The sequence below is a fragment of the Vipera ursinii genome (genome assembly GCF_947247035.1).
Source record: "Vipera ursinii genome assembly, chromosome: 3".
Lineage (NCBI taxonomy): Eukaryota > Metazoa > Chordata > Lepidosauria > Squamata > Viperidae > Vipera > Vipera ursinii.
The window spans coordinates 1,621,950-1,649,651 of NC_139516.1; the positions used below are offsets into that span (position 1 = coordinate 1,621,950).

At 45.7% G+C, this 27,702-nt stretch overlaps 2 protein-coding genes across 2 annotated transcripts in view; both read right to left on the bottom strand.

Moving 5' to 3' along the window:
• Positions 1-27,702, bottom strand: part of LOC310639357 (kunitz-type serine protease inhibitor 4-like) — a 108,219-nt gene that overhangs the window by 65,912 nt on the left and 14,605 nt on the right. The window lies entirely within an intron of this gene.
• Positions 13,569-26,922, bottom strand: LOC310639344 (BPI fold-containing family B member 6-like). The gene is made up of 7 exons (XM_083360998.1): positions 26,890-26,922; positions 26,022-26,202; positions 25,360-25,459; positions 24,723-24,827; positions 21,702-21,845; positions 16,791-16,854; positions 13,569-13,735 (listed from the first exon to the last, which is right to left on the bottom strand). The coding sequence occupies exons 2-7, from the start codon at positions 26,146-26,148 to the stop codon at positions 13,643-13,645; spliced, it is 633 nt and encodes a 210-aa protein (XP_083217124.1). The 5' UTR covers positions 26,149-26,202; positions 26,890-26,922; the 3' UTR covers positions 13,569-13,642.

Consider the following 27,702-nt stretch of genomic DNA (forward strand, 5'->3'; position numbering starts at 1 on the left):
AGAATACAGAATAACAGGGATGGAAGGTACCTCAGAGGTCTTCTAGTCCAGCCCCTGGTCAAGCAGGAGACCTATACTACTTTAGACAAATAACTGTGCAATCTCTTCTTGAAAAATCTCAGTTTTGGAACACCTGCAACTTCTGAAGGCAACCCGTTCCACTGATTAATTGTTCTCACTGTCAAGATTTTTTTCCTTATTCCTAGGTTGAAGCGTTCTTGTTCTTGCCTGGCAAGACAGGTCATCAAAACGAAGCACAGGTCCCGAGTCAACAGAACTGGGGTCAGAAACAGGAGGTGGAGAATATGCATGACAGGGATAATATGCACAAGAGGGGTAATGGGCAGTTATTTCCAACATCACATTGCTCTTCCTCCTCTTCCTCCTCCTCTCCACAAATGCCTCTCCCTTCTAGCACTGATTACATTCCTTGGGTGGGTAATGAAACGTCTGCAAGGAAACCACCCAGCTCAAAGAGTATCAAGGACCCCACAGTCTTTCTCCTCCTCCTCCTCCTCCTCCTCCTCTTCCTCCTCCTCCTCCTCCTCCTCCTCCTCCTCCTCCTCCTCCTTCCCCCCCTTCTAGTGCTGATAATGTCACCTAGTTGGGTCACGAAAGGTCTGCAAGAAAACCACCCAGCTCACATGATAAATGATGCAGATGGTAAATCAATTAATTTGGCCAAGGCACCTGAGGGGTTCTGGGGAGGGGCTGGGAACAGAGCAGAGGAAGATCCAGAGGCTGGGGCGGAGGGGAGACGGGGGAGGGCAGCAGCTGTTTTTTTTTCCCCTTCAGGTAGCATCTTTCCCAGGAGGTGGTGAGAAGCCTCCAACTCTCGCTGGCTGTAAAGTCTCTCCACCGCAGCTGCAAGATCCCTTTGAGGAGGCTCCGTGTGACCACAGCCTTGAACCAGGCAGTTTGTGCGGTGTGTTGCACAAGGATTTGTGTAAAGAGGAAAGAGCAGAACAACGATGCCCACAAAACAGGAGTCACCCTTTTCCTTGGCCGTGCAGGGAAGAGCTTCCTGGGACAGAGCATTATGGGGGGGGGGGATTTCCTGATAATCTGAGCACAAACACCTGGGCAGGCGGTGCCCCCTCCCCGCAGAACGAATGCAGCCCTTGAGTAAGCAGATCTGGGACATAAAAGAGGAGAAATAAAGGTATTTATTCCAGTTAGCTTTAGATGACCTCCAAGCTCCCTTTCAACATAACAACAACAACAACAATTGTTATTATTGTTGTTATTATTATCATCATTGTTGATGTTGTCATTTGTAAGGTCCCCTAGAACACTGTTATTATGTTGTTCTTATGTTTTCACATTTGAAGGTGGCCAGGAGCCCTTTTCCTGCAGAGGCTTCGGATTCTCCCCGTGGAGGAAATGGAGTCACTGGTGACTTATGAACAGGGGCAGGAAAAGGAGATTTTGCGTGCACAGCTATAATGATGTATGTGTAAAACAGACACGTATCTATAAGCATAAGCAGCCCTCGTGGATGCACTATTTCTCTTCTGCTTAATTAAATAAAACTTTCTCTGATTTGCCCCGTTGTCTCCAGCCCATCCCAGTGTGATGGACTGCAGGGCAGCAGAGTCTCTGTGCCCGTCCCAGATTTACTCTGGAGTAAGCCCTTCGTGGAGACTGAGTTTCAGGCCAGGCGGCAGGGGTTTCTGGACCCAGGAGAGGCTCTGGGCTCCTTTTTCTCTGACATGGGGGGGGACACGGATCGAGGTGGGGAGGGAAAAACCCCAAAGGGGCAGAAGGAGACACCAGAGACAGAGAAGGAAGCCAGGATCCAAAGCTTTATTGCAGGGAAGAAGGAACGAAGCCAGGGTGGGTTTCTGGGGGGAGGGGGGGTCTCCAGGCCGGTCCAGGAGAGTTGGGGCCAATTCAGGTGGGTCTCCTCGTTGGTGATGCTGTAAAAACAAACATTCAGATGAGAGGTTTCTGCCCAGAATTGCTTGCGGTGCTGCCCAGGAACTCCCCCCCACCCACCCAATATTGAAACCACGGAGACCCAGACGTGAAATCAGGGGAATGTACTGATTGGGAGAGAAGGGAAGCAACGGGGCAGCCTCTCCACGGGAGTTATGGGGCTCCATCACTGAAGGTTTCAAGCAAAGCTGGGACAGAATCTCTCCAGGTTGCTGTGAGGATTTTTGGAAGGAGGATGGACTAGAAGACCTCTAGAGGTTTTCCCCGTCCTTTCTTTCCAAGAGACCTCAAGGCCACAGCTTGGACTTGTTCACAGGAGCTTCCTAACTCTGTCAGGGAGCATTTTCCTTTTTTTCCTTTTCCCCTTTTTCCTGTTCTGCTTCATTAAATAAAAGTGAGCTTATCTTTGGTGCCCCTGGTGAAGCTATGGACCTTCGGGTCACCTGGTCTGCCCAGAGGATGAGCTGGACCAAAGTGGGCAAGGGGTTCTGTCTTGGCCTCTCCTCCTCCTCCTGGAAGTCCTCCTTGCCTGGGACCTTCTGGCTTCCTGACCAGGCTGGCAGGTGGACCATCTTCTCCAACACAACTACCCAGCTGCAGCTGAATTGGGAGGGGGGGGTCACTGTTCTACCAAGGAAAGAAGCAAAGAAGACCAGATCCTCTGCAGTTAAAGAGGCCCCCCCACCTTCCTAAGCCAGAATCAGATCATCTCTTGAGGCTCAGCTAAGAGAGAACTTCACCCTCCCTCCACCTTGTCTGTCCATCCCTCTGAGCTGGGGTTGGCCTCCACAGCCTGGTTTCGAATGGCTGGAGAAGACCTGGTTGTTCTCCTTTCATCACCATCCTATTTGGGGCTTGGCTCAGCCAAGGAGATCCAAGAAGGATGGAAGCTTCAAGGATTCCAGAGAGATCTGCTTGGATCCAGTCAATTCAGGGACCTATGAAACTTAACAGAGTGGCATAACCCTCAAGGCTCTTACCTTAGACAGGGTCCATGCAGTCAATCATGCAACCGTAATGGCAACACTTCTGCTTCCCATCACACTCCCAGTCACTTCCACACATCACAGGACAAATAGCGATCGTGCCTGGAGGGGCCTTGGGGCACACCCCAGGTTTTTCTGCAAAATAGAAGACCCCAAGGCTCAGAGATTCCTCTGGAACTGGAATCCCAGAGCAAACAAGATCCCATCTCTGGACCTTTCAGGACCCAAAACGTTTCCATATATCCAGATGAGACGTTTCCAGCTGGAGCCGGATCCTACCTCTTCCCATTTCCCACAAAGCACAGCCATTTTCTGCTGGGGTCAACCTCTCACGACTCTGGGTTGGACTTGTGGGAAGACAGCCCCCCAGAGAAGGAAATGTTAAAAGAGCAGAAAAATATATTTCCTCAAAGGATCTTAAAGAGGCAGAAAAGCAGGCCCAGTTTTTTTCTTAATAGCCCCAAGTCTCCCTTCCCCAAACAGAAACCAGCTCTGTAGAAATGCAGATGTGATCATCCATTCAGGAAGGTTGGAGGCCCCCAGTTAGAAGCTTAGGAGACAAAGACACCTAAAATCTACATACCCCACCCAAAGTCTAAGATTAATAGGATTAACCTACAGATACCAAAGGGCACACTCAGACTCGGGTCAAAGTTCATGCCACAGGAAAAACTCTAAACAAAAGGCTCCAGAGAGTATAAAAACCCACTGCCTACATGTGCTCTCTCTCTCTTTTCTTCCAGAGCCTGTCTGGATCTCCTCTTCAATAAACTGCAACCTTCTTCCTAAAGCAGTCGCCATGTTGTTTATTCCCAACTTGGACTGAACCATGATGAAGACTTTTCCTTCAACAGACCGTATAACTGGGCTCCTCTCTCTTGACTCAGGATGCTGGGGATGCAAATGTGCATCCCCCACTTCCACCAAAGAGGAAGGTGGTTCTCCTGGTGGGCAAGCCCATCTCGGTCTGCCTTCCCCATCAGGAAGAGATTCCAGGGAATGGGAGTAGATACACATACCCTCAGCCCCCTACCCAAAAACAGAGGGGGAAAGATAGAACTCCCCCTCTGGATATCAAGAGAGTACTCTTTCCTTGGGTCTCCTGCAAGTTGCCCTGAAGTTCTTAGACTAAATGCAGAGGAGCTTCAGGGACTGTGGTTGAAGTTCTGGGCTGGGCCATTCAGCACACACAGCTGGGCTAATCCAGAGATGGGTCCTTGATGTGCACTTCCCATTTCTACCAAAGAGGAAGATGGTTCTCCTTGTCTGTGTGCCGAGCATCTATCTCAGGGGTCTTCAAACTTGGCCCTTTTCTGACTTGTGGACTTCAAGACATGGACAGTCTTGTCGACGTCATCTGGGAGGAATTTGATCCTGTGACTCCTAAGGAAGTGGACAGGATTATGAGGAGGTTGAGCTCCTCCACATGCTTACTGGACCCGTGCCCTTCCTGGCTGGCGTATGCAGCTCGAGAGGGGACATGAGGCTGGTTCCTGGCGGTCATCTCTGCTTCTCTGAGTGAGGGTCACTTCCCCACCGCCTTGAAGGAGGCGGTGGTGAGACCTCTCCTCAAGAAGCCCACCTTGGACCCATCCTCTATGAATAACTTTCGTCCAGTCTCCAATCTTCGCTTCGTTGCGAAGGTTGTTGAGAGCGTGGTGGCGCACCAACTTCCTCAGATCCTGGATGAAGCAGTTTATCTAGACCCGAACCAATTGGGCTTCAGGCCGGGCTACAGCATGGAGATGGCATTGGTCGCTCTGATGAATGATCTCTGGAGAGCCCGGGACAGGGGCCATTCCTCTGTCCTAGTCTTATTAGACCTCTCGGCTGCTTTCGATACCATCGACCATGGTATCTTGCTGCGACGCCTCAGGGGACTGGGAGTGGGAGGCACGGTTCTGCGTTGGTTCTCCTCCTTTCTCCAGGGTCACTCGCAGTCAGTGCTGGCAGGGGGACAGAGGTCGACCCCGAGGCCTCTCGCTTGCGGAGTCCCCCAGGGGTCGGTCCTCTCGCCTCTCCTGTTCAACATCTACATGAAACCGCTGGGTGAGATCATTCGCAGCTTTGGAGTAGGGTACCATCAGTATGCTGATGACACCCAGCTTTTCATCTCAACTCCAAACAACATCAGAGATGCCCTCGACGTAATGTCCCGCTGCCTGAAAGCGGTCCGGGAATGGATGGGGAGGAACAGGCTTCAACTGAACCCGGACAAGACTGAATGGCTGTACGTACCGGCAAGCCAGGATACTCAGAACATCCCATCCCTTAACATCGGGGACAAGTTACTACCCCCTGTTGATAGGGCCCGCAACCTGGGTGTCCTCCTAGACTCGCAGCTCTCCCTGGAAGATCACATAGGAGCTGTGACCAAGGGGGCCTTCTCCCGGGTTCGACTAGTTCGCCAACTACGGCCTTATCTGGACCTGGATGCCTTACGTACAGTCACCCATGCCCTTGTGACCTCTCGCCTAGACTACTGTAACGCTCTCTACATGGGGCTGCCCTTGAGATCCACTCGGAAGCTTCAACTGGTGCAAAGTGCAGCGGCACGGACACTCTTGGGAGCCTCCCGATACTCCCATATCACACGTCTCCTCCGTGCGCTGCACTGGCTTCCGGTTGCCTTCCGTGTGAAGTTCAAGGTGCTAACAATGACATACAGAGCCCTACATGGCATGGGTCCGGACTACCTATGGGAGCACCTTCTGCCAATGTCAGAACCCCACCGTCCTGTGCGCTCCCACAGAGAGGGCCTCCTCAGGGTGCCACCGCTCAAGGAATGTCGGCTGGAGGCCCCCAGGGGGAGGGCATTCTCAGTGGGTGCGCCAGCCCTCTGGAACTGCTTGCCAACCGAAATCCGGATGGCCCCCGACCTCCGCACCTTCCGGCGCGACTTAAAAACTTACCTGTTCCAGCAGTCCGGCCTGGCCTGATAGCTCTAATTGGGGTCCCAGTTTGTTTTTGCTATTGTTTTTCACTATTGTTCAATCTGTATACCTACCTTACTCTGTACACCGCCCCGAGTCCCTCGGGAGAAGGGCGGTTTATAAAAACAAATAAATAAATAAATAAATAAATAAATTCCCAGAATTCCTCACCTAGGCACTCTGGCTGAGGAATTCTGGGAGTTGAAGTCCACTCCTCCTAAAGTCTATATCAGGGGTCTTCAAACTTGGCCCTTTTCTGACTTGTGGACTTCAATTCCCAGAATTCCTCAGCTAGGCACGTTGGCTGAGGAATTCTGGGAGTTGAAGTCCACAAGTCATAAAAGGGCCACCCTGGTCTATCTCAATCTACCTTTCACATCAGTTCTGAGCTGGGCCACTCAACAACACCTGGACCCAGATGGAGATGGCTCTTTGATGGTTCCAGAAGGGGGCAGGTGGAGCATTCATGCCAACAACCACATAAGGAGGGACAAATAACCACACAGAAAATAGTTCCCCAATCAAGGAACTGTCAAAAAGAAAACAACACTCTGACCAAGACTTGTAGGTCAAGCTGCAGTACATAAACTGGGAGCAAACCCCATACGCAGTTTGCTCTGAAGATGTTCCTAGTCAGGCTATGAAACGTCTGCAAGGAAACCACCAAGCTCAGAGAGCATGCCCCACAGTCCTCCTCCTACTCCTACTCCTCTCCTCCTCCTCCCTGCAAACCCCCCTCCCTTCTAGCACTGATGATGTTCCCTAGTTGGGTAATGAAACGTCTGCAAGAAAACCACCAAGCTCAGAGAGCACCCAGGAGCCCACAGTCCTCCTCCTCCTCCTCTTCACAAACCCCCTTACCTTCAAACACTGATGATGTTCCCTAGTTGGATCATGAAACGTCTGCAAGAAAACAACCAAGCTCAGAGAGCATCAGAAATTCAACAGTTCAACCATGAGTGACAAAGATTCCCTTCTATTCAGAGAGCATCAAGGACCCCACAATTCAACCTTGAGCTATCTAAATTCTCTTGTATTGGAAGAGTCCATCACAGCTCCAATAATAATAATAATAATAATAATAATAATAATAATAATAATAATAATAATAATAATAATAATAATAATAATAATAATAATAATAATAATAATAATAATAATATAAAGTTGGAAGGGACCTTGGAGGTCATTTAGTCCAACCCCCTGCTCAGGCAGGAAACCCTATACCATTTCAGGCAAATGGCTGTCCAGTCTCTTCTTAAAAACTTCCAGTGTTGGAGCATTCACCACCTCTGGAGGCAGGTTGTTCCACTGGTTAATTGTTCTCACTGTCAGGAAGTTTCTCCTTAGTTCCAGGTTGCTTCTCTCCTTGACTAGTTTCCATCCGTTGCTTCTTGTCCTGCTTTCAGGTGCTTTGGAGAATAGCTTGACTCCCTCTTCTTTGGGGCAGCCCCTGAGATATTGGAAGACTGCTATCATGTCACCCCTCACCCTTCTCTTCATTAAACTACACATACCCAATTCCAGCCACCGTTCCCTATAGGTTTTAGCCTCCAGCCCCCTAATCATCTTGGTTGCTCTTCTCTGTACCCTTTCTAGAGTCTCGACATCTTTTTTACATTGTGGTGACCAAAACTGGATGCAGTATTCCAGGTGTGGCCTTACCAAAGCATTGTAAAGTGGTATTAGTACTTCACTTGATCTTGATTCTATCCCTCTGTTAATGCAGCCTAGCACTGTGTTGGCTTTTTTGGCAGCTGCAGCACACTGCTGGCTCATATTGAAGTGATTGTCTACTAAGACTCCGAGATCCCTCTCACAGTTACTACTATTGAGCAAGGTACCACCTATACTATACCTATGCATTTGATTTTTCCTGCCTAAATGTAGAACCTTACTTTTTTCACCATTGAATTTCATTTTGTTAGATAGTGCCCAGTGTTCGAGTCTCTCCAGATCCTTCTGTATCTTAAGCCTATCTTCTGGAGTATTGGCTATTCCTGCCGGCTTGGTGTCGTCTGCAAATTTGATGAGTTCCCCATCTATCCCCTCATCCAAATCATTGATGAAGATGTTGAAGAGCATTGGGCCCAGAACAGAGCCCTGGGGCACCCCACTACACACTTCCCTCCATGTAGATGCGGTTCCATTGAGGACCACACGCTGAGTACGGCCTGTCAGCCAGCTACGAATCCATCTGGTGGTGATGCTATCTAACCCACATTTTTCTATCTTATCAAGTAGTAGGTTGTGATCTACTTTATCAAATGCCTTACTGAAGTCCAAGTAAATTATATCTACAGCATTCCTCTGGTCCACTAATTTTGTCACTTGGTCAAAGAATGTAATAAGATTTGTCTGGCATGATCTGTTTTTGACAAACCCATGTTGACTTTTAGTGATGACTTTGTTCGCATCAAGGTGTTCACTGATTTGTTGTTTGATTATCTTTTCCAGAATCTTCCCAGGTATTGAGGTCAGGCTGATAGGTCTGTAGTTTCCTGGATCCATTTTTTTCTTTTTTTTTGAAGATGGGAACTACATCAGCTCTTTTCCAGTCCTCTGGTAGTTCCCCAGTGCTCCAGGATCTTTGAAAAATATAGTTCAGTGGTTCTGAGATCACGTCTGCCAGTTCCTTGAGAACCTTGGGGTGTAATCCATCTGGTCCTGGTGATTTGAACTCGTCTAGGCTGGACAGGTGCTCACTTACCATTTTCTTGCCTATCTTAACTTGCATTTCTATTCTGTTTTTTATGGCACTGGTTTGGGTAGGTTGGACTGTTTTTTCCCTTTGTGTAAAGACAGATACAAAAAATGAATTAAATAGTTCTGCTTTCTCCCTGTTGCTTGTCACCTTCTTGCCACTTTCCCCCACTAATGGACCAATCATTTCCTTAACTTTTTTCTTGTTTTTTATATGTTGAAAGAAGCTTTTTTTGTTATTTTTGACTTTGGTCGCAAGCCTTAGTTCATTTTGAGCCTTAGCTTTCCTCACTTCATCTTTGCAGGCACGGGCTGTTTGCTGATATTCTGACTTAGTTATGTGCCCCTCTTTCCAATTCTTATACTTGTCCTTTTTATCTTTCAATTTATCAGAGAGTTCTTTATGCAGCCGTGCTGGTTTCTTTTGAGAGGTGTTATTTTTCTTCTTTGTTGGTATTGTACTAGACTGGGCCTTTATTATCTCACTTTTCAAAATTTCCCAAGCTTCTTGAGTTGTTTTCCCCTTTACTTACCAACACAGGTGTAGTGACATTCATCTTTGGTCTTAAAATTATTGGCATTCCCCTCGCATCCACCATAAGTAAACTCTTGACATTGTTTCGAAGCCGAGTTGTAGTAGAAGCGAGTTATTGTACCTCTACATGGTCCAGGGTCAGCAGGAAGATCACAATACTCTGTGTCAATGGAGGAGAAGATGTTATTTGATTAGGTAGCACAAAAGTCTTCAAAGTACTTCCCCAACCTGCAGCCCTCCTAGCATACTCAGTCTGTAAACTATTGAGAGCCATCTAAGATGTTTCAATTTGGTTTCCTGCTCTGGGGTTTGGCTTGGGCATCTGGAATGGATGCTTCCGGTTGCTTAAAATTGTGATTCTGCCATTGCATTGAGTTAAGATAGGTCAGCCTTCCCCTAAAATTGCATTTCTGTGTCTTGGGGCCCCCTCCCATTTCTCTCTCCTATTCAGTTGATACCCAACTAACTTCTCAAGAACTTTCACATAAGAAGCATCACCAAGACAGAGGTTCTAGATTGGAGCTCTTGGTTTTCCTTTACTGAGGGAGAACTCTGCCCTCCGATCACTTCCGCCCATTCAAGATCATTTTGAAAGCTGTACCTGGCCGGCCCTGGCCAGAGACAGGGATCATCTCTGCCCAGAGGGTGAAGAATCCCAGCAGGAGAAGAAGACCTCCAGAAGACATGATGAAGTTGTCTGCCCCACACCTGGGCTTCTTGCTCTATTTATTCTCCCCACTGGGAATTTCACTCCTGCAGAGCCAGGAAGCAGGGTGACTTAATGCAGTGAGAATCCACATTCCTTCCTCTTTCACAAGATGGTTGAAGAAGAGGTGGGAAATCCGAAAGTTGCATTGGCTGAACATTTGGGGAAAGCCAGGCAGGTCCCTGTTGATGTCCATAGGTCAGTTCTGTGGTCAAGCAAAACTCACCTTTCCAGAGTAGGAGCAGTACTGGGAAAGTCCCATGTTAATGAGTTTGGGGGTACCTAATCTGTTAGAATTTGTAAGTTGCTCACTTGTTGAGATGATGCAACTTCCTTATCAGGGCTGCCCTCAAGCTGGATATGAGACATGAGAAGACATCTCCTCTTTGGGAGGAGATAGGACTGCAGAGAGAGGGTAAAGGATCCCCTAAACCAGGGGTAGGCAACCTTGGCTCTTTTATGACTCGTGGACTTCAACTCCCAGAATTCCTGAGCCAGCTGTGGCTCAGGAATTCTGGGAGTTGAAGTCCACGAGTCATAAAAGAGCCAAGGTTGCCTAGCCCTGCCCTAAACTCTATTGAAGATGTTACCTAGCCTGGTAATGAAACGTTCAGAAACCAACCCACAAGCTCAGAGAAAAACCTTTACCCTCATCGTAAACCAAACCTACAGATATCCACCACTATTCCAAACTGCAGAGAGACTTTGCCTTGGGACAGGGGCCCGAAAGATTTAGGTAAAAAATATAGAATAACAGAGTTGGAAGGTACCTCAAAAGTCTTCTAGTCCAACCCCTGGTCAAGTAGGAGACCCTACACCATTTCAGACAAATGACTGTCCAGTCTCTTCTTGAAAAATCTCCAGTGTTGGAAAACCCACAACTTTTGGAGACAAGCCGTTCCACTGCTTAATTGTTCTCACTGTTGAGAAATTCCTCCTTAGTTCTAGGTTGCTTCTCTCCTTGGTTAGTTTCCATCCATTGCTTCTTGTCCTGCCTTCAGGGACTTTGGAGAATAAGTTGGACCCCCTCTTCCTTGTGGGAACCCATCAAATACTGCAAGACTGCTGTCATGTCGCCCCCAATCCTTCTCTTTGTTAGACTAGAATCATACCCAATTCCAGCAACTGTTCCTTATATGTTTTAGCCTCCAGTCCCTTTATCATCTTTCTTGCTCTTCTCTGCATTCTTCCCAGAGTCTCAACCTCTTTTTTACATCATGGTGACCAAAACTGGATGCAACATTCCAGGTGTGGCCTTACCAAGGCCTTGTAAAGTGGTATTAACACTTCACCTGATCTTGATGCTATCTCTATGGTGATGCAACCCAAAACTGCATTGTCTTTTTGTGCTTCCGCAGCACACTGCTGGCTCATCCTTAAGTGGTGATCTACTAGGACACTTAGATCCCTCTCATGGTTACTAATGTTGAGGCAGGTACCACCTATTCTATACCTGTGCATTCAGTTTCTCCTGTCCAAGTGCGAGATCTCTCTTTTCTCTCATTTGAACTGCTTTTTGTTGTTGGGTAGTGTTGGAAGAAAAGTCTTCATCATGGTTCAGTCCAAGCTGGGAATAAACATGGCGACTGCTTTAGGAAGAAGGTTGAAGAGGAGAGCCAGACAGGAAGATGGTTGTGGCAGAAAAGAGAGAAGGCACATGTAGGGAGTGGGTTTTTATATCATCTGGAGCCTTTTGTTTGGAGGTTATTTCCTGTTCCTGGTTTGAGGCTTTGTACTTCCTGTGTCATGTATTTTGACCTGTGTCCCTTTGGCATCTATGAGTTAATCCTATTATGTCTTGTCTTAGAATTTGGGTGGGGTATGTAGATTTTAGGGGTCTTCGTCTTCCTAAGCTTCTATCTGGAGGGCTCCAACCTTCCTGAATGGATTATCACATCTGCATTTCTACAGAGCTGGTTTCTTCTTGGGGGGAAGGGAGACCTGGGGCTATTAAGAAAAACTGGACATGCTTTTCTGCCGCTTTAAGATCCTTTGAGGAAATATATTTTTCTGCCCTTTTAACATTTCCTTCTCTGGGGGGCTGTCTTCCCACAAGTCCTACCCAGAGTCATGAGAGGTTGACCCCAGCAGAAAATGGCTGTGCTTTGTGGGAAATGGGAAGAGGTAGGATCCGGCTCCAGCTGGAAACGTCTCATCTGGATATATGGAAATGTTTTGGGTCCTGAAAGGTCCAGAGATGGGATCTTGTTTGCTCTGGGATTCCAGTTCCAGAGGAATCTCTGAGCCTTGGGGTCTTCTATTTTGCAGAAAAACCTGGGGTGTGCCCCAAGGCCCCTCCAGGCACGATCACTATTTGTCCTGTGATGTGTAGAAGTGACTGGGAGTGTGATGGGAAGCAGAAGTGTTGCCCTTATGCATGCATGATTGGCTGCATGGACCCTGTCTAAGGTAAGAGCCTTGAGGGTTATGCCACTCTGTTAAGTTTCATAGGTCATAGTGTAGGAGATGAGCAACCTGAGCAGGGTTAAATGTGTCATTAATTTGGAGTCATTGCACAGCCACTGGATCCCCAAATCTAGCCCCCCTCCCCCATCTAATGCCAATGTTGCTGGGTTTGATCAGTTTCCATCCGTTGCTTCTTGTCCGGCCTTCAGGCGCTTTGGAGAATAGCTTGACTCCCTCTTCTTTGGGGCAGCCCCTGAAACATTTGAACACTGCTATCCTGTCCCCCATGGTCCTTCTCTTCATTAGACCAGACATACCCAATTTCTGCCACCATTCTTTATGCAACATATTAACCGTGGGGTTTTCTTTGTGTGATATTTCAATTCAGTTTCAATTTCAATGAGGGCCTGGAGAAAGGAAGACTGAACAAGGGGAGACATTTGTGTTTCGTCCCCTCGCCCCAGTTCACCACCTCCTCCTCCCAGTTCACTTCCCTGCTGAAGCCCTTTGCTCAAGAAGGAGAGCAAAGTTTTAAAATGTCAAAGCTGAACAAGCAAAAGATGGCAGGTGCTTATGAAGAATGATATATTTCCTGCTCAAGAACTCTTGTGCACAGTGGCCATGTGCACTGATGATGCTACTTAGATTGGTAATAAAATGTCTGTAAGAAGACAATCAAGCTCAGAGAGCATCAAGGATCCTCCTCCTCCTCCTCCCTTCTAGCACTGATGATGTTACCTAGTTGGGTAGTGAAACATCTTCAAGAAAACCACCAAGCTCACAGAGCACCATGGACTCCAAATCCCCCTCCTCCCCCTCCTCCTCCCCCTCCTCCTCCTCCCCCTCCTCCTCCACCACCTCCTCCTCCTCCTCCTCCTCCTCTCTGCAACCCCTACTCCCTTCTAGCACTGATGATGTTGCCTAGTTGGGTCAGGAAACATCTGCAGGAAAACCACCAAGCTCAGAGATCACCAAGGACCCCACAGTCCTCCTCCTCCTCCTCCTCCTCCTCCTCCTCCTCCTCCTCCTCCTCCTCCTCCTCCTCCTCCTCCTCCTCCTCCCAGGAAGGAAGCAGATCTCTCCCTCCCTTCTAGTACTGATGATGTTCTTTAGTTGGGTAATGATGCATCTCAGAGAAAACCACCAAGCTCAAAGAGCACTAAGAATATATTTCTATGTGTGTGTGCATGTGTGTACACTTACACACGCATATAAATTTGATATATATTGATATATTGGCCATCTCACTGGGTGGCTTACAGAATGATGAATAGGTAAAAAAGATAATGCAAAACAATGAACTTTAAGAAGATTAACGCCAAGCACAAAGAGTCAGGACCACGTGCTAAGTTCCAGTTAAGGTTTACTGCTCAGGCCTGTCCATAGGAATCTAGACAACTACGGCCAGTGGTAAACGGGTGCTGGGTAACAGCATTCAAGGAAGGCTGGGCTGGAATTGCTGATGGGAATGCAGGGATCCCAGACTGATTCCTCTTGATTCTGCCTCCAGGCTCTGCCTCTCCTCCTCCTACAATTAAAGAAGAAACTAAAAAACCAAGGGGGCAGGGAACAGATAGGTGGGAATCTGCCCTCTACCCCGTCAGCCGGGTCTATGACAACTCGCCACGGGAAACTTGCCACGGCCAAGTTGCCATGGGACAACTCGCTATGGGACAACAGTTACCCTAATATCAAAGAAACGGTGGGATGGAATCATTGAAGAAAGGATGGCAAAGGACGGACACAATGAAACAGGAACGGCAAAATTAAAATATTTTTTAAACTGTTTAAAATAATTAAACTTGAATTGTTGAATTGTCCCTTGGCGAGTTGCCTGCGGCTGGTTGTCCCATTCCATTACCGGCCTCCACCCACTTATAGAGCACCCCCATCAGGGCCCTTTTAAGGCTCTTCTGCAAGGCCGGGGGTGTGAGGAATGACACGCATCCCCCCATGAGAGAACAGTCAGAAGACGGGGGGAGCACAGCAAACAAGGGCCTTCTCCTGGATCCCACCGAATGAAATTTCTTGGTCGGTGGGACCTGAGTTGTGGGGCAGAAGCCTCCCGTTGGGCTGAGAAGATTCCTCGGCCGCCCTGGGCCCATGCCACACAGAGGGCTTTCAAGGGGATAATAATCGACACCTTGAATTGGACCCGGAAGCAAATCTGCAACCAGTGCAGCTCATACAAGTACAGCGTTGCACACCCCTCTCAAAGAGCAGTACACACCACTGCGTGGTAGCCTTCAAGGGTAGCCCCATGTAGAATGCATTGCAGTAATCCAACCAGGAGATGACCAGGACACGAGTGACTGTGTGCAGGAACTCATAATCCAGGAAAGGACGCAACTGGCACACAACATGAAGTTGTGCAAAGCCTCTTCAATCCACGACTGTCACCTGCTGTTTGAGCAGGAGTTGTGAGTCAGGAGAACCTCTATCTTTCTATATATGTCCGATAAAGATACCTCCTCTCACAGCACTGTCTTATGTGTAAGGATATTTACCCATGTAGTAGGTGTCATGGTTCCGATAAATGAGACAGTGCTTTTTATCCTTTTCATCTTTCCTGTTACCTTCTCCTGTTGGTATCCTATGATTATGTTACTTTGTACACCAAGAGTTTATGCATCGGACACAAATTGCTTGTGTGTCTAATCACACATCTATTCTATTCTATTCTATTCTATTCTATTCTATTCTATTCTATTCTATTCTATTCTATTCTATTCTATTCTATTCTATTCTATAATCTGTTCTATTCTATTCTATTCTATTCTATTCTATTCTATTCTATTCTATTCTATTCTATTCTATTCCATTCCATTCCATTCCATTCCATTCCATTCCATTCCATTCCATTCCATTCCATTCCATTCTATTCTATTCCATTCCATTCCATTCCATTCCATTCCATTCCATTCCATTCCATTCCATTCTATTCTATTCTATTCTATTCTATTCTATTCTATTCTATTCCATTCTAATTCTATTCTATTCTATTCTATTCTATTCTATTCTATTCTATTCTATTCTATTCTATTCTATTCTATTCTATTCTATTCCATATTTTCTATTCTATTCTATTCTATTCTATTTTCTATTCTATTCCATTCCATTCCATATTTTCTATTCTATTCTATTCTATTCTATTCTATTCTATTCTATTCTATTCTATTCTATTCTATTCTATTCTATTCTATTCTATTCTATTCTATTCCATTCTAATTCTATTCTATTCTATTCTATTCTATTCTATTCCATATTTTCTATTCTATTCTATTCTATTCTATTTTCTATTCTATTCCATTCCATTCCATATTTTCTATTCTATTCTATTCTATTCTATTCTATTCTATTCTATTCGATTCTATTCTATTCTATTCTATTCTATTCTATTCTATTCTATTCTATTCTATTCTATTCCATTCCATTCCATTCCATTCTAATTCTATTCTATTCTATTCCTATTCTATTCTATTCTATTCTATTCTATTCTATTCTATTCTATTCTATTCTATTCTATTCTATTCTATTCTATTCTATTCTATTCTTATTCTATTCTATTCTATTCTATATTCTATATTCTATATTTTATTCTATTTTATATTCTATTCTATATTCTATATTCTATTCTATTCTATATTATATTCTATTCTATATTTTATATTTTATATATTCTATTCTACTCTATATTCTATATTCTATTCTATATTCTATTCTATTTTATATTTTATATTCTATTCTATTCTATTCTATTCTATTTTATTCTATTCTATTCTATTCTGTTCTGTTCTGTTCTGTTCTCTATTCTCTATTCTCTATTCTCTATTCTCTATTTTATATTTTATATTTTATATTTTATATTTTATATTTTATATTTTATATTCTATTCTATTCTATTCTATTCTATTCTATTCTATTCTATTCTATTCTATTCTATTCTATTCTATTCTATTCTATTCTATTCTATTCTATTCCATTCTGTATTCTATTCTATTCCTATTCTATTCTATTCTTTAGGAATAAAACCTGCTTCAGGAATCCTTGCTCAGATCGGATATGCTTCTGCAGCTCCAACAAATAGACTCTTTTATGTCTATGGTTTGGGGAGGGGGGAATGCCAGCACATCGCCCAGCAATTCCACCCAGGCATCCTGAGTCCCACCACCCAAATGTCCTTAAAAGCTCACCAATTCCCCCAACATTCCTGGGCGAGGAGCATGGCTGCAGCTGGACCCCAGAGTGATGGGGAGTGGCTGTAACCTCTAGGGTGTATTGATTTATTTTATTTCTATCAGTTGATAAGGCTGCCCATCTCGCCAATGAGACTCAGTTACTCTGATGGCCTCCAAGGCTTTCCAGAAGGGGAGCAGAGATGAGGTCAGCTGACCTCAGACAGGAGGGTGTTCCATGGGGCAGGCCTGCTTCTTGGGTCCCATAGGTTAACAATCCCTCTTAGATGGGGCCTGGAGTATGCCCCTCCTACCAGGTGGAACCAAGAGGAGCAAAGAGGTCCCTCAAACCTCTGGACCCTGGTCCCCTCCTTCGTGATTCTATAATCTCCAGTCCTCAAGACTTACCTTGCCAGGCAGGGAGTCAGCAAGTGTAGCATTCAAAAATTTGCCCACTATTTCTGAAAGCGAGCTGAAGGAGAAGCAAAACCAAGAAATTATAAAGTACCAATGAAGCAGAATATTTGTAGCTCAGTGTTGACATGAGGGGTCCTGGGTGCCCTCTGAGCTTGCTTGTGTTCTGCAGACGTTTCATGACCCAACTAGGTAACATCATCAGCGCTAGTGAGGAGTGCTGTTTGCTGTCAGTTTATATTCTGGGGTCCTGCCTGTCTGGATGAGTGGGGGTGGTCTGAGGGATTCTTTCTAGTCCAAAAATGCCGGGGAATTTCCAGAAGCCTGGCCCTCTGACAAATCAGCCATCAACTGACACATAGACATCAACCACATCTGTGGACTATGCAAAAGAGACAGTCAACCAGCCCAAAAGGGAACAAAAAGACCCCAGCCCCTCTCCACCTGGGATCGGCACCCAGATCGGCATAGATTAACTCCAAGGTCACCTTCGGACCAGCAATCAAGTAAGCAACACCCCCATCAAGAAACTGCCAAAGAGCCATTAATAAACAGCCCAACCAAAGAATCTCTAAGACCCCCACCCACCCATCCAGACAGGCAAGACCCCAGAATATAAACCAACAGCAAACAGCGCTCCTTACTAGCACTGATGATGTTACTTAGTTGGGTCATGAAACCCCTGCAAGAAAACAATGAAGCTCAGAGGGCACCAAGGATCCCACAGTCGTCGTCGTCGTCGTTGTCCTCCTCCTCCTCCTCCTCCTCCTCCCTCCACATCCCCCTCCTTTCTAGCACTGATGATGGGTAATGAAACATCTGCAAGAAAACAAGCAAGCTCAGAGAGTACCAAGGACCACACAGTCATCTTCCTCCTCCTCCTCCTCCTCCTCCTCCTCCTCCTCCTCCCTCCACATCCCCCTCCTTTCTAGCACTGATGATGGGTAATGAAACATCTGCAAGAAAACAAGCAAGCTCAGAGAGTACCAAGGACCACACAGTCATCTTCCTCCTCCTCCTCCTCCTCCTCCTCCTCCTCCTCCTCCTCCCTCCACATCCCCCTCCTTTCTAGCACTGATGATGGGTAATGAAACATCTGCAAGAAAACAAGCAAGCTCAGAGAGTACCAAGGACCACACAGTCATCTTCCTCCTCCTCCTCCTCCTCCTCCTCCTCCTCCTCCTCCTCCTCCTCCTCCTCCTCCTCCTCCCTCCACAACCCCAGACAGGCAAGAAGCCAGAATATAAACTGATGGTAAACAGCACTCCTCTCTAGCACTGATGATGTTACCCAGTCGGGTCATGAAAACCACCAAGCTCAGAGAGCACCAAGGACACCTCAAATTATAAAGTAATTATTATTAAAATGATTATATTATAAATTATTGTAATTATTATTAAATCAAATATTATTAGATTTGCAAATGACACTAAATTGGGGGGGGATAGCCAATACTTTAAAAAAATAGGCTCAAGATCCTTCTAGGCCCTATCTAACAAAATGAAATTCAATGGGGAGAAAAGTAAAGTTCTACGTTTAGGCAAGAAAAACCAAATGCACAGGTATAGGATAGGCCACAGCTTTTCAACCAGTGGTACAGGTACCACCTGTGGTACATTGGCACCTGGCAGGTGGTACGCGACCATCCTAGGAAAGGGGTAGCGGGGGAGGGGAAGGAGCTGAACCAGTGGCAGCACCACACAAGCCTGAGCGAGAGACGGCTGGAGCTGCAGGGCTGTCAGGGCTCAGGGGAAGCGCCAGGATCAGCGCCAGGATCCAGCTGGAGCTCAGCACTGATCCTGGCCCTTCTGAGCCCAGAAGAAGCGCCGATCGGCTGGAATGTTGCAGCATCTCCAGGGTCTTGTGATTTACAGTCAGATGCTTGGCAACCGATTCGTATTTATGACGGTCAGAGTGTCCCAGGGTCATGTGAAGGGACCAAAACCTGCTGCAACCACACAGCAGATGGCGGGGGGGCAATAAAAACCAAACACACACACACACCACCCCCGCTGCCAATCCTCAACGGAAATGCTCACAATGAAAACCTCGGACAGGAGGAAGAGCGCCGCTGGGTGGGCAGGCAGGTGTCTTGCTCGGCTGTGGTTTGGGGGGCACTTTTTTCAGTGCCATGGTAACTTTGAGCAGTCACTAAGCGAACTGTTGTAAGTCGAGGACTACCTGTACCTCATCACTTCCCCCCCCCTTTTTTTTGGTCACCAAGTTTTTGACCCCTTGCTAGGCGACTGGTGGTGCTCGGATGTTGCCATATCCTAAAAGTGGTACAACGGGTGAAAAGGCTGAACAGCCGTGGGATAGGCGGTACCTTGCTCAATAGTAGCAACTGTGAGAGGGATCTCAGAGTCCCACTGGACAATCACTTAAGTAGGAGCCAGCAGTGTGCTGCAGCTGCCAAAAAAGCCAACACAGTGCTAGGCTGCATTAACAGAGGGATAGAAATCAAGATCACGTGAGGTCTTTGCATTTGGGGAAAGCAGCTGTGACCGGGCACAAATGGTGCCCACCCCACTTTCCCAAGGCCCCGATTAGCTCAGCTCAGTTCAAGCTTCTTCTCAAGGAGATGTAAAAGTTTACAGCCCTAGAAATTTGAGAGATGACTTCCTTCCTTCCTTCCTTCCTTCCTTCCTTCCTTCCTTCCTTCCTTCCTTCCTTCCTTCCTTCCTCCCTCCCTCTCTCCCTCCCTCCCCCTCCCTCCCTTCCTTCCTCCCTCCCTCTTCCTTCCTTCCTCCCTCCCCCTCCCTCCCTCCCTTCCTTCCTTCCTCCCTCTGTCTCTCCCTCCCTCCCTCCTCCTCCTCCTCCTCCTCCTCCTCCCTCCCTCCCTCCCTTCCTTCCTTCCTTCCTTCCTTCCTTCCTTCCTTCCTTCCTTCCTTCCTTCCTTCCTTCCCACAGTTTATTCACGTACCCACACCAGCTTTCTGGATTTCTAGCTAATTGAACCACACCTTGGCATTTTTTAAAGAACATGCTGATGTCCATAGGCATCCTCATCCCAACCAAGCCATGCAAAGGTATGCGTGTGTTGGAGAAAATGACAAGGATAAGAAGAAAACAAGCAGACGACAAAGTGGGAAGAGACATCTGGGAATTTAGAGCTATTACACACAACCAGGGCTGTTGGGCACCTGCCAGGACCACAAGAGATGGTGGTGTTTCTCAACTTTATCAATTTTAAGTTGGGTGGACTTCAACTCCCAGAATTCCCTAGCTGGGAGACTTTACGTAAGATGGGTGGGCTTCATGCTAGCTGGGGAATACTGAGAGTTGAAGTCCCGGCTAAAGATGCCAGTGTAATGAATTGGGTTTTGTCTTACTAAAGAGTATCACGTTGGGTTAATTGCTGAGAGGTTGTTTAAGCAGGGAAGCTCCCAGCTCCTCAGACCACCCTTCTCCAACGCTGCCATTGGCTGCTTTAGGTTGCTTTAAACAACCTATTTAAGCAATAGGTTGCTTTAAACCTATTGGCCACCACCTAGAGGCCATGGTATAAATAGCTGCATTCGCAGCCCTGTTTCTCAGTTCAGTTCCTGTAAGCAAATAAAAGATGATTCTTGCTGAACTCACTTGCCTCCTCTCGTCAATCAAGCAAAGAACCCAGTATATAACAGCCAGGGTTGAGAAACACTAAGCTCCAGTCAGAACAGAATAGAATATCTTTATTGTCACTGTGTAACTCACAACGAAATTAAGCAGCCCATTGTGGTGTGATCCTGGCCTGCAGCTCAGTGTAGCTTGGCCTGGAGATCCATAGCAACCAGAAGAGAGGAAATGGTTGCAGGCCACGTTAAAGCTTTAAGGCTTTGTTCTTATCAGGACTATCCATCAAAGACTTATTATGCAGCTACATCAACTTGCACACCCTGGCAAGACGGAGTGAACCGGGGCAAGTGATGGGACAGCCTGATTTTCAGGAACCAGAAATCAAGATGAGAAGAAACAGGCCACCTTGTGGAGAACCAAAGGGTAGGAACTAGAGGTTACTGCCACTCTAGTTCCCAATCTCTGTGGTTGTGGGAAGAATCCAGAGAGATAAATATTTTGGGAAATACTGAAAAGGCAAAATATATTTTCCCAAAGGATTTTAAAGACCCACCCCCCTCAAGTCTCTGCCCCAAACAGAAACCAGGTCTGCAGAAATGCAGATGGGATAATCTTGTCAGAAAGATTGGAGCCAGGAAACTGGGATTAGGAAGAAAGAATCAACCATCCCTCACACCAAAAATCCAACAGTCCTCAGCCACAGCCCCAGGGAAGCAGGATATGACCTTTGGGTCACACACATCCAAGTCTCTCTACCCCAAACAGAAACCAGATCTGCAGAAATGCAGATGGGATAATCTTGTCAGAAAGATTGGAGCCAGGAAACTGGGATTAGGAAGAAAGATCCCTAGAATCAACCATCCCTCACACCAAAAATCCAGCACTCATCAGCCACAGCCACAGGGAAGCAGGATAGGACCTTTGCGACGTAATGGGATTAACCCACCAAGATCAGAATATCAGAAAGGCACACTCAGACTCAAAGTTCATATCACAGGGACAACTCCAAACAAAAGCCCAAGAAGGTATAAAACCCCACCCCTCCCTACTACATGTGGTCAGTTTTTCCCAGAGCCATCTTTCTGTCTGGCTCTCCTCATCCATAAACTGCAACCTTCTTTCTAAAGCAGTCTCCATTTTGTTTATTCCTAGTTCAGATTGGGCCCTGATGAAGATTTTTCTTTCAACATAATAGTTTCTGAACTATACCTTCTCCATGCTTCCTATGATTTGAACTCTTTTGTTCTTAGCTGGGCGACTTCTGAATCCTTGGCTGAATCCCACAGACTAAGTTCCCCCAAACCAATTTGGTCCCCTCCCTTCTTGATGTGTCTTGTGACTTCTCACCTTCTGGGAAGGATTCCTTTGCAGGACGACGGTTCTTCACATCTAATCTTCTCCGTCCCAATATACTCTGTGAGAGGTTTTGACATCTTAACATTGATGCTCACTTTGGATTCCAGAAAGATCTCCATACTTTCACCAATAAAGCTGGACAAAAGGAAATAGGAGTTACAAGAGAGAAGAGAGTCAGTCTACTAGAGAGCCAGTGTCCAGGTTTTCACATTTAGAATAGAATAGAATAGAATAGAATAGAATAGAATAGAATAGAATAGAATAGAATAGAATAGAATAGAATAGAATAGAATAGAATAGAATAGAACAGAACACAGAATAGAATAGAATAGAATAGAATAGAATAGAATAGAATAGAATAGAATAGAATAGAATAGAATAGAATAGAATAGAATAGAATAGAATAGAATAGGGTGTCTCCGATCAGAGAATGCCGATTGGTGGCCCCCAGGGGGAGGGCGTTCTCTGTGGGCGCGCCAGACCTTTGGAACCGCTTGCCGGTTGAGCTCCGGACGGCCCCCGACCTTCGCTCCTTCCGGCGCGATCTCAAAACTTTTCTTTTTGAACAAGCTGGCCTGGTCTGATGGGTTGGGGCTGGGTTTTATAATCGGTTTTAATTTTTAATATGTATTAATTTATTACGGGCATTGTAGTTTAATTACTTTTTAATTTTTGTATCCTGGTTTTTATTATGTATTGCCCTGTTCACCGCCCTGAGTCCTTCGGGAGAATACAAATTAAATTATTAAATTATTATTAAAAATTAAATAGAATAGAATAGAATCTGGAAGGGACCTTAGAGGTTTATCAGAGAGTTCTCTATGCAGCCGTGCTGGTTTCTTTTGAGAGCTGTTATTTTTCTTCTTTGTTGGTATTGTGCTAGACTGGGCCTTTATTATCTCACTTTTCAAAATTTCCCAAGCTTCTTGAGTTGTTTTCCCCTTTAGGATTCTCATCCATGGAATTCTTCCCAAGGTCTCTCTAAGTTTATTGAAATTAGCTCTTTCAAAGTCCAAGACTCTAGTTTGGCTGTGTTCTATTGCTTGTGCCTCCAGAATGTTGAATTCTAATATTGCATGATCACTTCCCCCCAAGGTTCCTGTGGCTTCGACACTTTCTATCATTTCATCTCTGTTAGTGAGAATTAAATCCAATATGGCTGATCCCCTAGTTCCCTTCTCTACTTTTTGGGAGAGAAAGTTGTCTGCTAGTTTTGTCAGGAATCTGTTAGATCTTCCACTTGGTGCAGAGTTTGTCTCCCAGTTGATATCAGGGTAATTAAAGTCCCCCATTACTATTGTGATGCGCTTCCTACATACCTTAGTTAACTGACTAGCAAAAAGTTCATCTATTTCCTCTGCTTGGTTGGGCGGCCTATACACCTATGGCAATGTCAATTTTCCCCCCTTTTATATTAACCCAAATACATTCAAGTTTACAGTTTTCATCATTGTTGTGCTCTATTTCTGTAGAGATAAAGTTATTTCTTATAGAGAGAGCAACTCCACCTCCTCTTTTGTTTAGTCTATTTCTTTTAAATAATGTAAATCCCTCTAGCTGTGTGTTCCATTTGTGGGTTTCATCCCACCATGTTTCCGTAATGGCAACAATATCATATCCACCCTCATTTACCTGAATTTCTAGTTCACCCTGCTTACTGTTCATACTCTGCGCATTGATGTACAGACATTTGAGTCCTTTATGACTGACCCTGTGTCTACTTGCTACATAACTTGTGTGGTGCCTGAGTTCCCCTATTTTCTTAGATTGACGGGGACAGTGATGTTCTGTATCAATTAACTCACTGTCCCCGATGTTTAGTTTAAATATTCCTCCAGAAAAGCTGTGAATTTACTGCCAAGTAACTCAGTCCCTTTCTTGGATGGATGCAGACCATCTCTTTTGTACATTTTTTGATTGGACCAGCTACAGACATCGTGACTAATATAACCAAAGCCTTCTCCTTTACACCACTTCTTTAGCCACATATTAAATTCTGCTATACGCTGGCCTTTTCCATTTTGCTCCTTATACACAGGTCAAACCTCTGAAAAAGTGAGCCTACAGCCTATTCTGCTGAGTTCCTGGCCCAAGCTCTGGAAATCATTCTGCACAGAGAGTATATCTTTTTGGGACAGATCGTTAGTGCCAAGATGTACAATGGCATCCACATCACAGTCTTTGCTGGCATTCTTGATTATTTTAGAAATACGCTTCTTGTCCCTACTGGCAGTAGCACCTGGAAGACACCTGACCTCTTTCGAAACTTCTGTATCCTTTCCTAAATTTACATCCCTTATAATTGAATCACCAACCAGAAGGTGGATTCTCTTTTTGGGTACCTTTCTTTTCTTGCATGACTGATGTGCAATACCTGATTCCCACTTCTCCCTCTCAAAAACAAGTTCATCTTCTAATCCAGCCCCCCGCTCAAGCAGGAGAACTATACCATTACAGATAAGTGACTGTCTAGCCGCTTCTTAAAAACCTCCAGTGATGGAGCACCCACGATTTCTGGTGACAGGCTGTTCCACTGGTTAACTGTCCTCTCTGTCAGGAAGTTTCTCCTTAATTCCAGGTTGCTTCTCTCTTTAGTTAGTTTCCAACCACTGTTTCTTATCCTGCCCTCAGGGGCTTTGGTGAACAACCTGGCCCTCTTCCTTGTGGCAGCCCCTCAAATACTGGAATAACTGCTATCATGTCCCCCCTATTTCTTCTTTTCTTTAGACTAGCCAAACCCAAGTCCCGCAGCCGTTCTTCATACGTTTTAGTCTCCAAGCCTTTGATCATCTTAGTTACTCTTCTCTAAACTTTTTCCAAGTCTCAACATCTTTTTTGTAGTATGGTGATCAAAATTGGTTGCATTTACCCTTTACATGGCTTATTCTTTATGTTCTAGGCAGGAATCTCCATTCAGTTGGGTGAATAAGTCACACAAACATCCCAAAGCCTTTAGGGACTACATTCATCTCCCAGTTCCTTGACCAAGAACAGAACTGGGCTCTCGCTCACCTTGTCTCAGCAACTGTGAGGCTAGTAATAATGGATGTCTCTATTTCGTTGGGTGGCATTAACTCTGTGCAAATTTCAGGGGGGTGGAATTCTTTAATTTCCATCCTATGAGGTTTAAGAAAAAAAACAGCGTGAAGAATAGCAGGTCACATTTTGCCCACGGACTATGACCTGGACTAATCACCCTATGCATAAAAGTCAACTTAGAATCGCATACAAGTTCTCAGGAGAGATCACCAACCCAATGAAATCTGTCTTCTCTGAACTGAACCCCAGTCATGCTCCCATTGCTAACTTTCCAATCCAAAAATGCTCAGAGGAATAATAAAATGATGGGTGCCCTCTTGAGTGACTCCTGGTCCTTGATGTCCTTCAAGGTAGCCACTATAATCACATTCCTTTTTGGATGGATGGTCATCTATGGTCCAAGATTTAGCCTTCCCGTTCTTCATTATTTCTGCTGCTGTAAGCTGGCATTCTGACTAGAAACTAAGGCATTGCCCTCCATCCAGATCTGTTGGGACTTCAACCATGGGCTGGAAATTTCAGGATTCACCCCTTGGGACCCCTGGAAACCTGCTAGGGACCAACATCAGGTTCTTCTTTTGTCTACCACAGAGTAAATGAATCAACTTACCCTCCTACACCGTTGATTGTTTTGGCATTATCCCCAGTTTTCATTGCCTTTTCTAACACCTCCTGCAGAACGTTCCCCTCTATCATGAAGGTCTGGACCACTAGAAACAGGGACAAAGAGTCAATGTTGAAGTCAAACAATCCAATCTCATATCATAACGTGGCATTGTCAGCTGTCCCAACTTGGTCAATTAGCAAAGAAAGACTCTAGAATCCACGGTTAACGAAAGTACATTTTACTAGAGCCAAGTGGAGGATGGAGTGAATAGTGCAGAGAACCGGGTTCCAAAATACATTTTCAGGACACCGTGAACATTTTTGAGAGAGAAAGATTGGAAGGAAGGAAGGAAGGAAGGAAGGAAGGAAGGAAGGAAGGAAGGAAGGAAGGAAGGAAGGAAGGAAGGAAGGACCTGGAGAAAAATGAGAACATGGAAGACACTTGGTTTCTTTCTTTCTTTCTTTCTTTCTTTCTTTCTTTCTTTCTTTCTTTCTTTCTTTCTTTCTTTCTTTCTTTCTTTCTTTCTTTCTTTCTTTCTTTCTTTCTTTCTTTTTCTCCTCTTTCTCCTCTCTCTCCTCTCTCTCTCTCTCTTTCCTTCCTTGCTTGAAAATTTTCTCTAGTCTTGTTAGAGCAATCTTAACTAGCAGGAACTGCCGTTTACTTACTGCGCATTAATGTCTCTGGCTGAAGTCTCGTATTAGTGGTACATGTCTCTTCCATTTCAGAATGGACCATCTCAACAGAGAAGAAGATGAGCAATCCAATCCAGGACCTCTTGAGGACTAGATCCATGGTGGCTGAACTTCTAAGAAACAGGCTGACAGAAAGTCAGAAATGAATCCTTGGCTGCATAAAAATGGAATAAGAACGTCAATATTTAGATTCAGGAGATCAGAGCTGATGGCAAGAGGGAAAGGGGAGCCATTTTCCCCAGCCTGAAACTAAAGGTCATCTCAAACAGATCATCACATTACTAACTTGTTTTGGGGGGGGAAAGGGAAGGAAGAGGCCGGATTTTGCTCTATTCTGATCATTTCCCATTATGACAGAGCCTCAAAGGCTGAAAATGGATGACACTGAGCTGCAGTTAAAGGTAATCATGGTAGCCACGGAGGACATAGATTCCCCTTATATGACCCAGACTCTGACATTCTGATCTTCTGCCGATATTGACCATCTCATCTCCTGGAAGAAGGACAGAGTCAAAGACTTGATGGGCACCTCAGCTCAAGAGACAGATCTCAGAAGCATCTGATGGCTGTCCAGTCTCCATAGGAAAGGCATCTGGAGGAAACTGATTGAACAAACAGTGACAACCAAGCAGTGACAACCTCAATTTACAACTTTGTAGAAGACATGGATGACCCCTTCTAAGCTGGAATACTTCATAGTTGCACCCCAGTCTCTTGAGCTAAAGATGCAGGAAAGGCTGGACAGGAGACTCAACCCCAATCTTATGTATCCACCAACTTTCTCAGAAGGAACTCCTTCCACTAGCTGGGGTACCTTTGGACCATCACACAGTTCACTTACATGTCCAGATGGATGGAACTTCCTCTGTTGTCCACCAATCTTCTCTTGGGCTGCCAGTTATATAGTTGCCCGTGAATGAAAGAACCAATTCAGAGCGTTGATAACCATGGAGATGAGAAATGAATTCCCATGGAGATGATCCAAGATAAATATTTTCATTGACACCTTGAAGCTTAGAGACAGTCTTGGTTGACAGATTCATGTCAGTCTTCTGGGTGATCTGCCAAACCAACATTTGCTCCTGGAACAGGTCAACTGTCCACCAGACCCAGAACGAGAGAGAAAGGGAAGGGAACTGGCCCACTCAACATGCTACGCAGTAACATGATTTATCTGGCTTTGGCTCAGTGTATTGTGTGACCATCAGTAGGTGTCCTAAGAATGAATCTAAGAATGAGCTCCAAATTGGTCACATCTCCACCTACTTACCAAGACAATATTCCCTCTCTGTACAGCAGGGCTTTTCAACCAGTGGCACGGGTACCACCTGTGGTACATCGGCACCTGGCAGGTGGTATGTGACCATCCTACAAAAGTGGTAGCGGGGGAGGGGAATGGCAGCAATGCACAAGCCTGAGCGAGAGATGGCTGGAGCTGCAGGGCTGTCAGGGCTCAGCGGAAGCTCCAGGATCAGCGCCAGGATCCAGCTGGAGCTCAGCACTAATCCTGGCCCTTCTGAGCCCAGAAGAAGCGCCGATCGGCTGGAATGTTGCAGCATCTCCAGGGTCTTGTGATTTACATTCAGACGCTTGGCAACTGATTCATATTTATGATGGTCACAGTGTCCCAGCGTCATGTGAAGTGACCAAAACC

Excerpts from the sequence above, each read along its gene's own strand:
- LOC310639344 (XM_083360998.1), bottom strand. The coding sequence starts at position 26,148 with ATGGATCTAGTCCTCAAGAGGTCCTGGATTGGATTGCTCATCTTCTTC. Across the intron at positions 16,855-21,701 it reads AAAGGAATCCTTCCCAGAAG|CTCGCTTTCAGAAATAGTGG; the intron begins GTGAGAAGTCAC and ends CTTCTCCTTCAG. Across the intron at positions 13,736-16,790 it reads CTGACTCCCTGCCTGGCAAG|GAGGAGGAGAGGCAGAGCCT; the intron begins GTAAGTCTTGAG and ends CTTTAATTGTAG.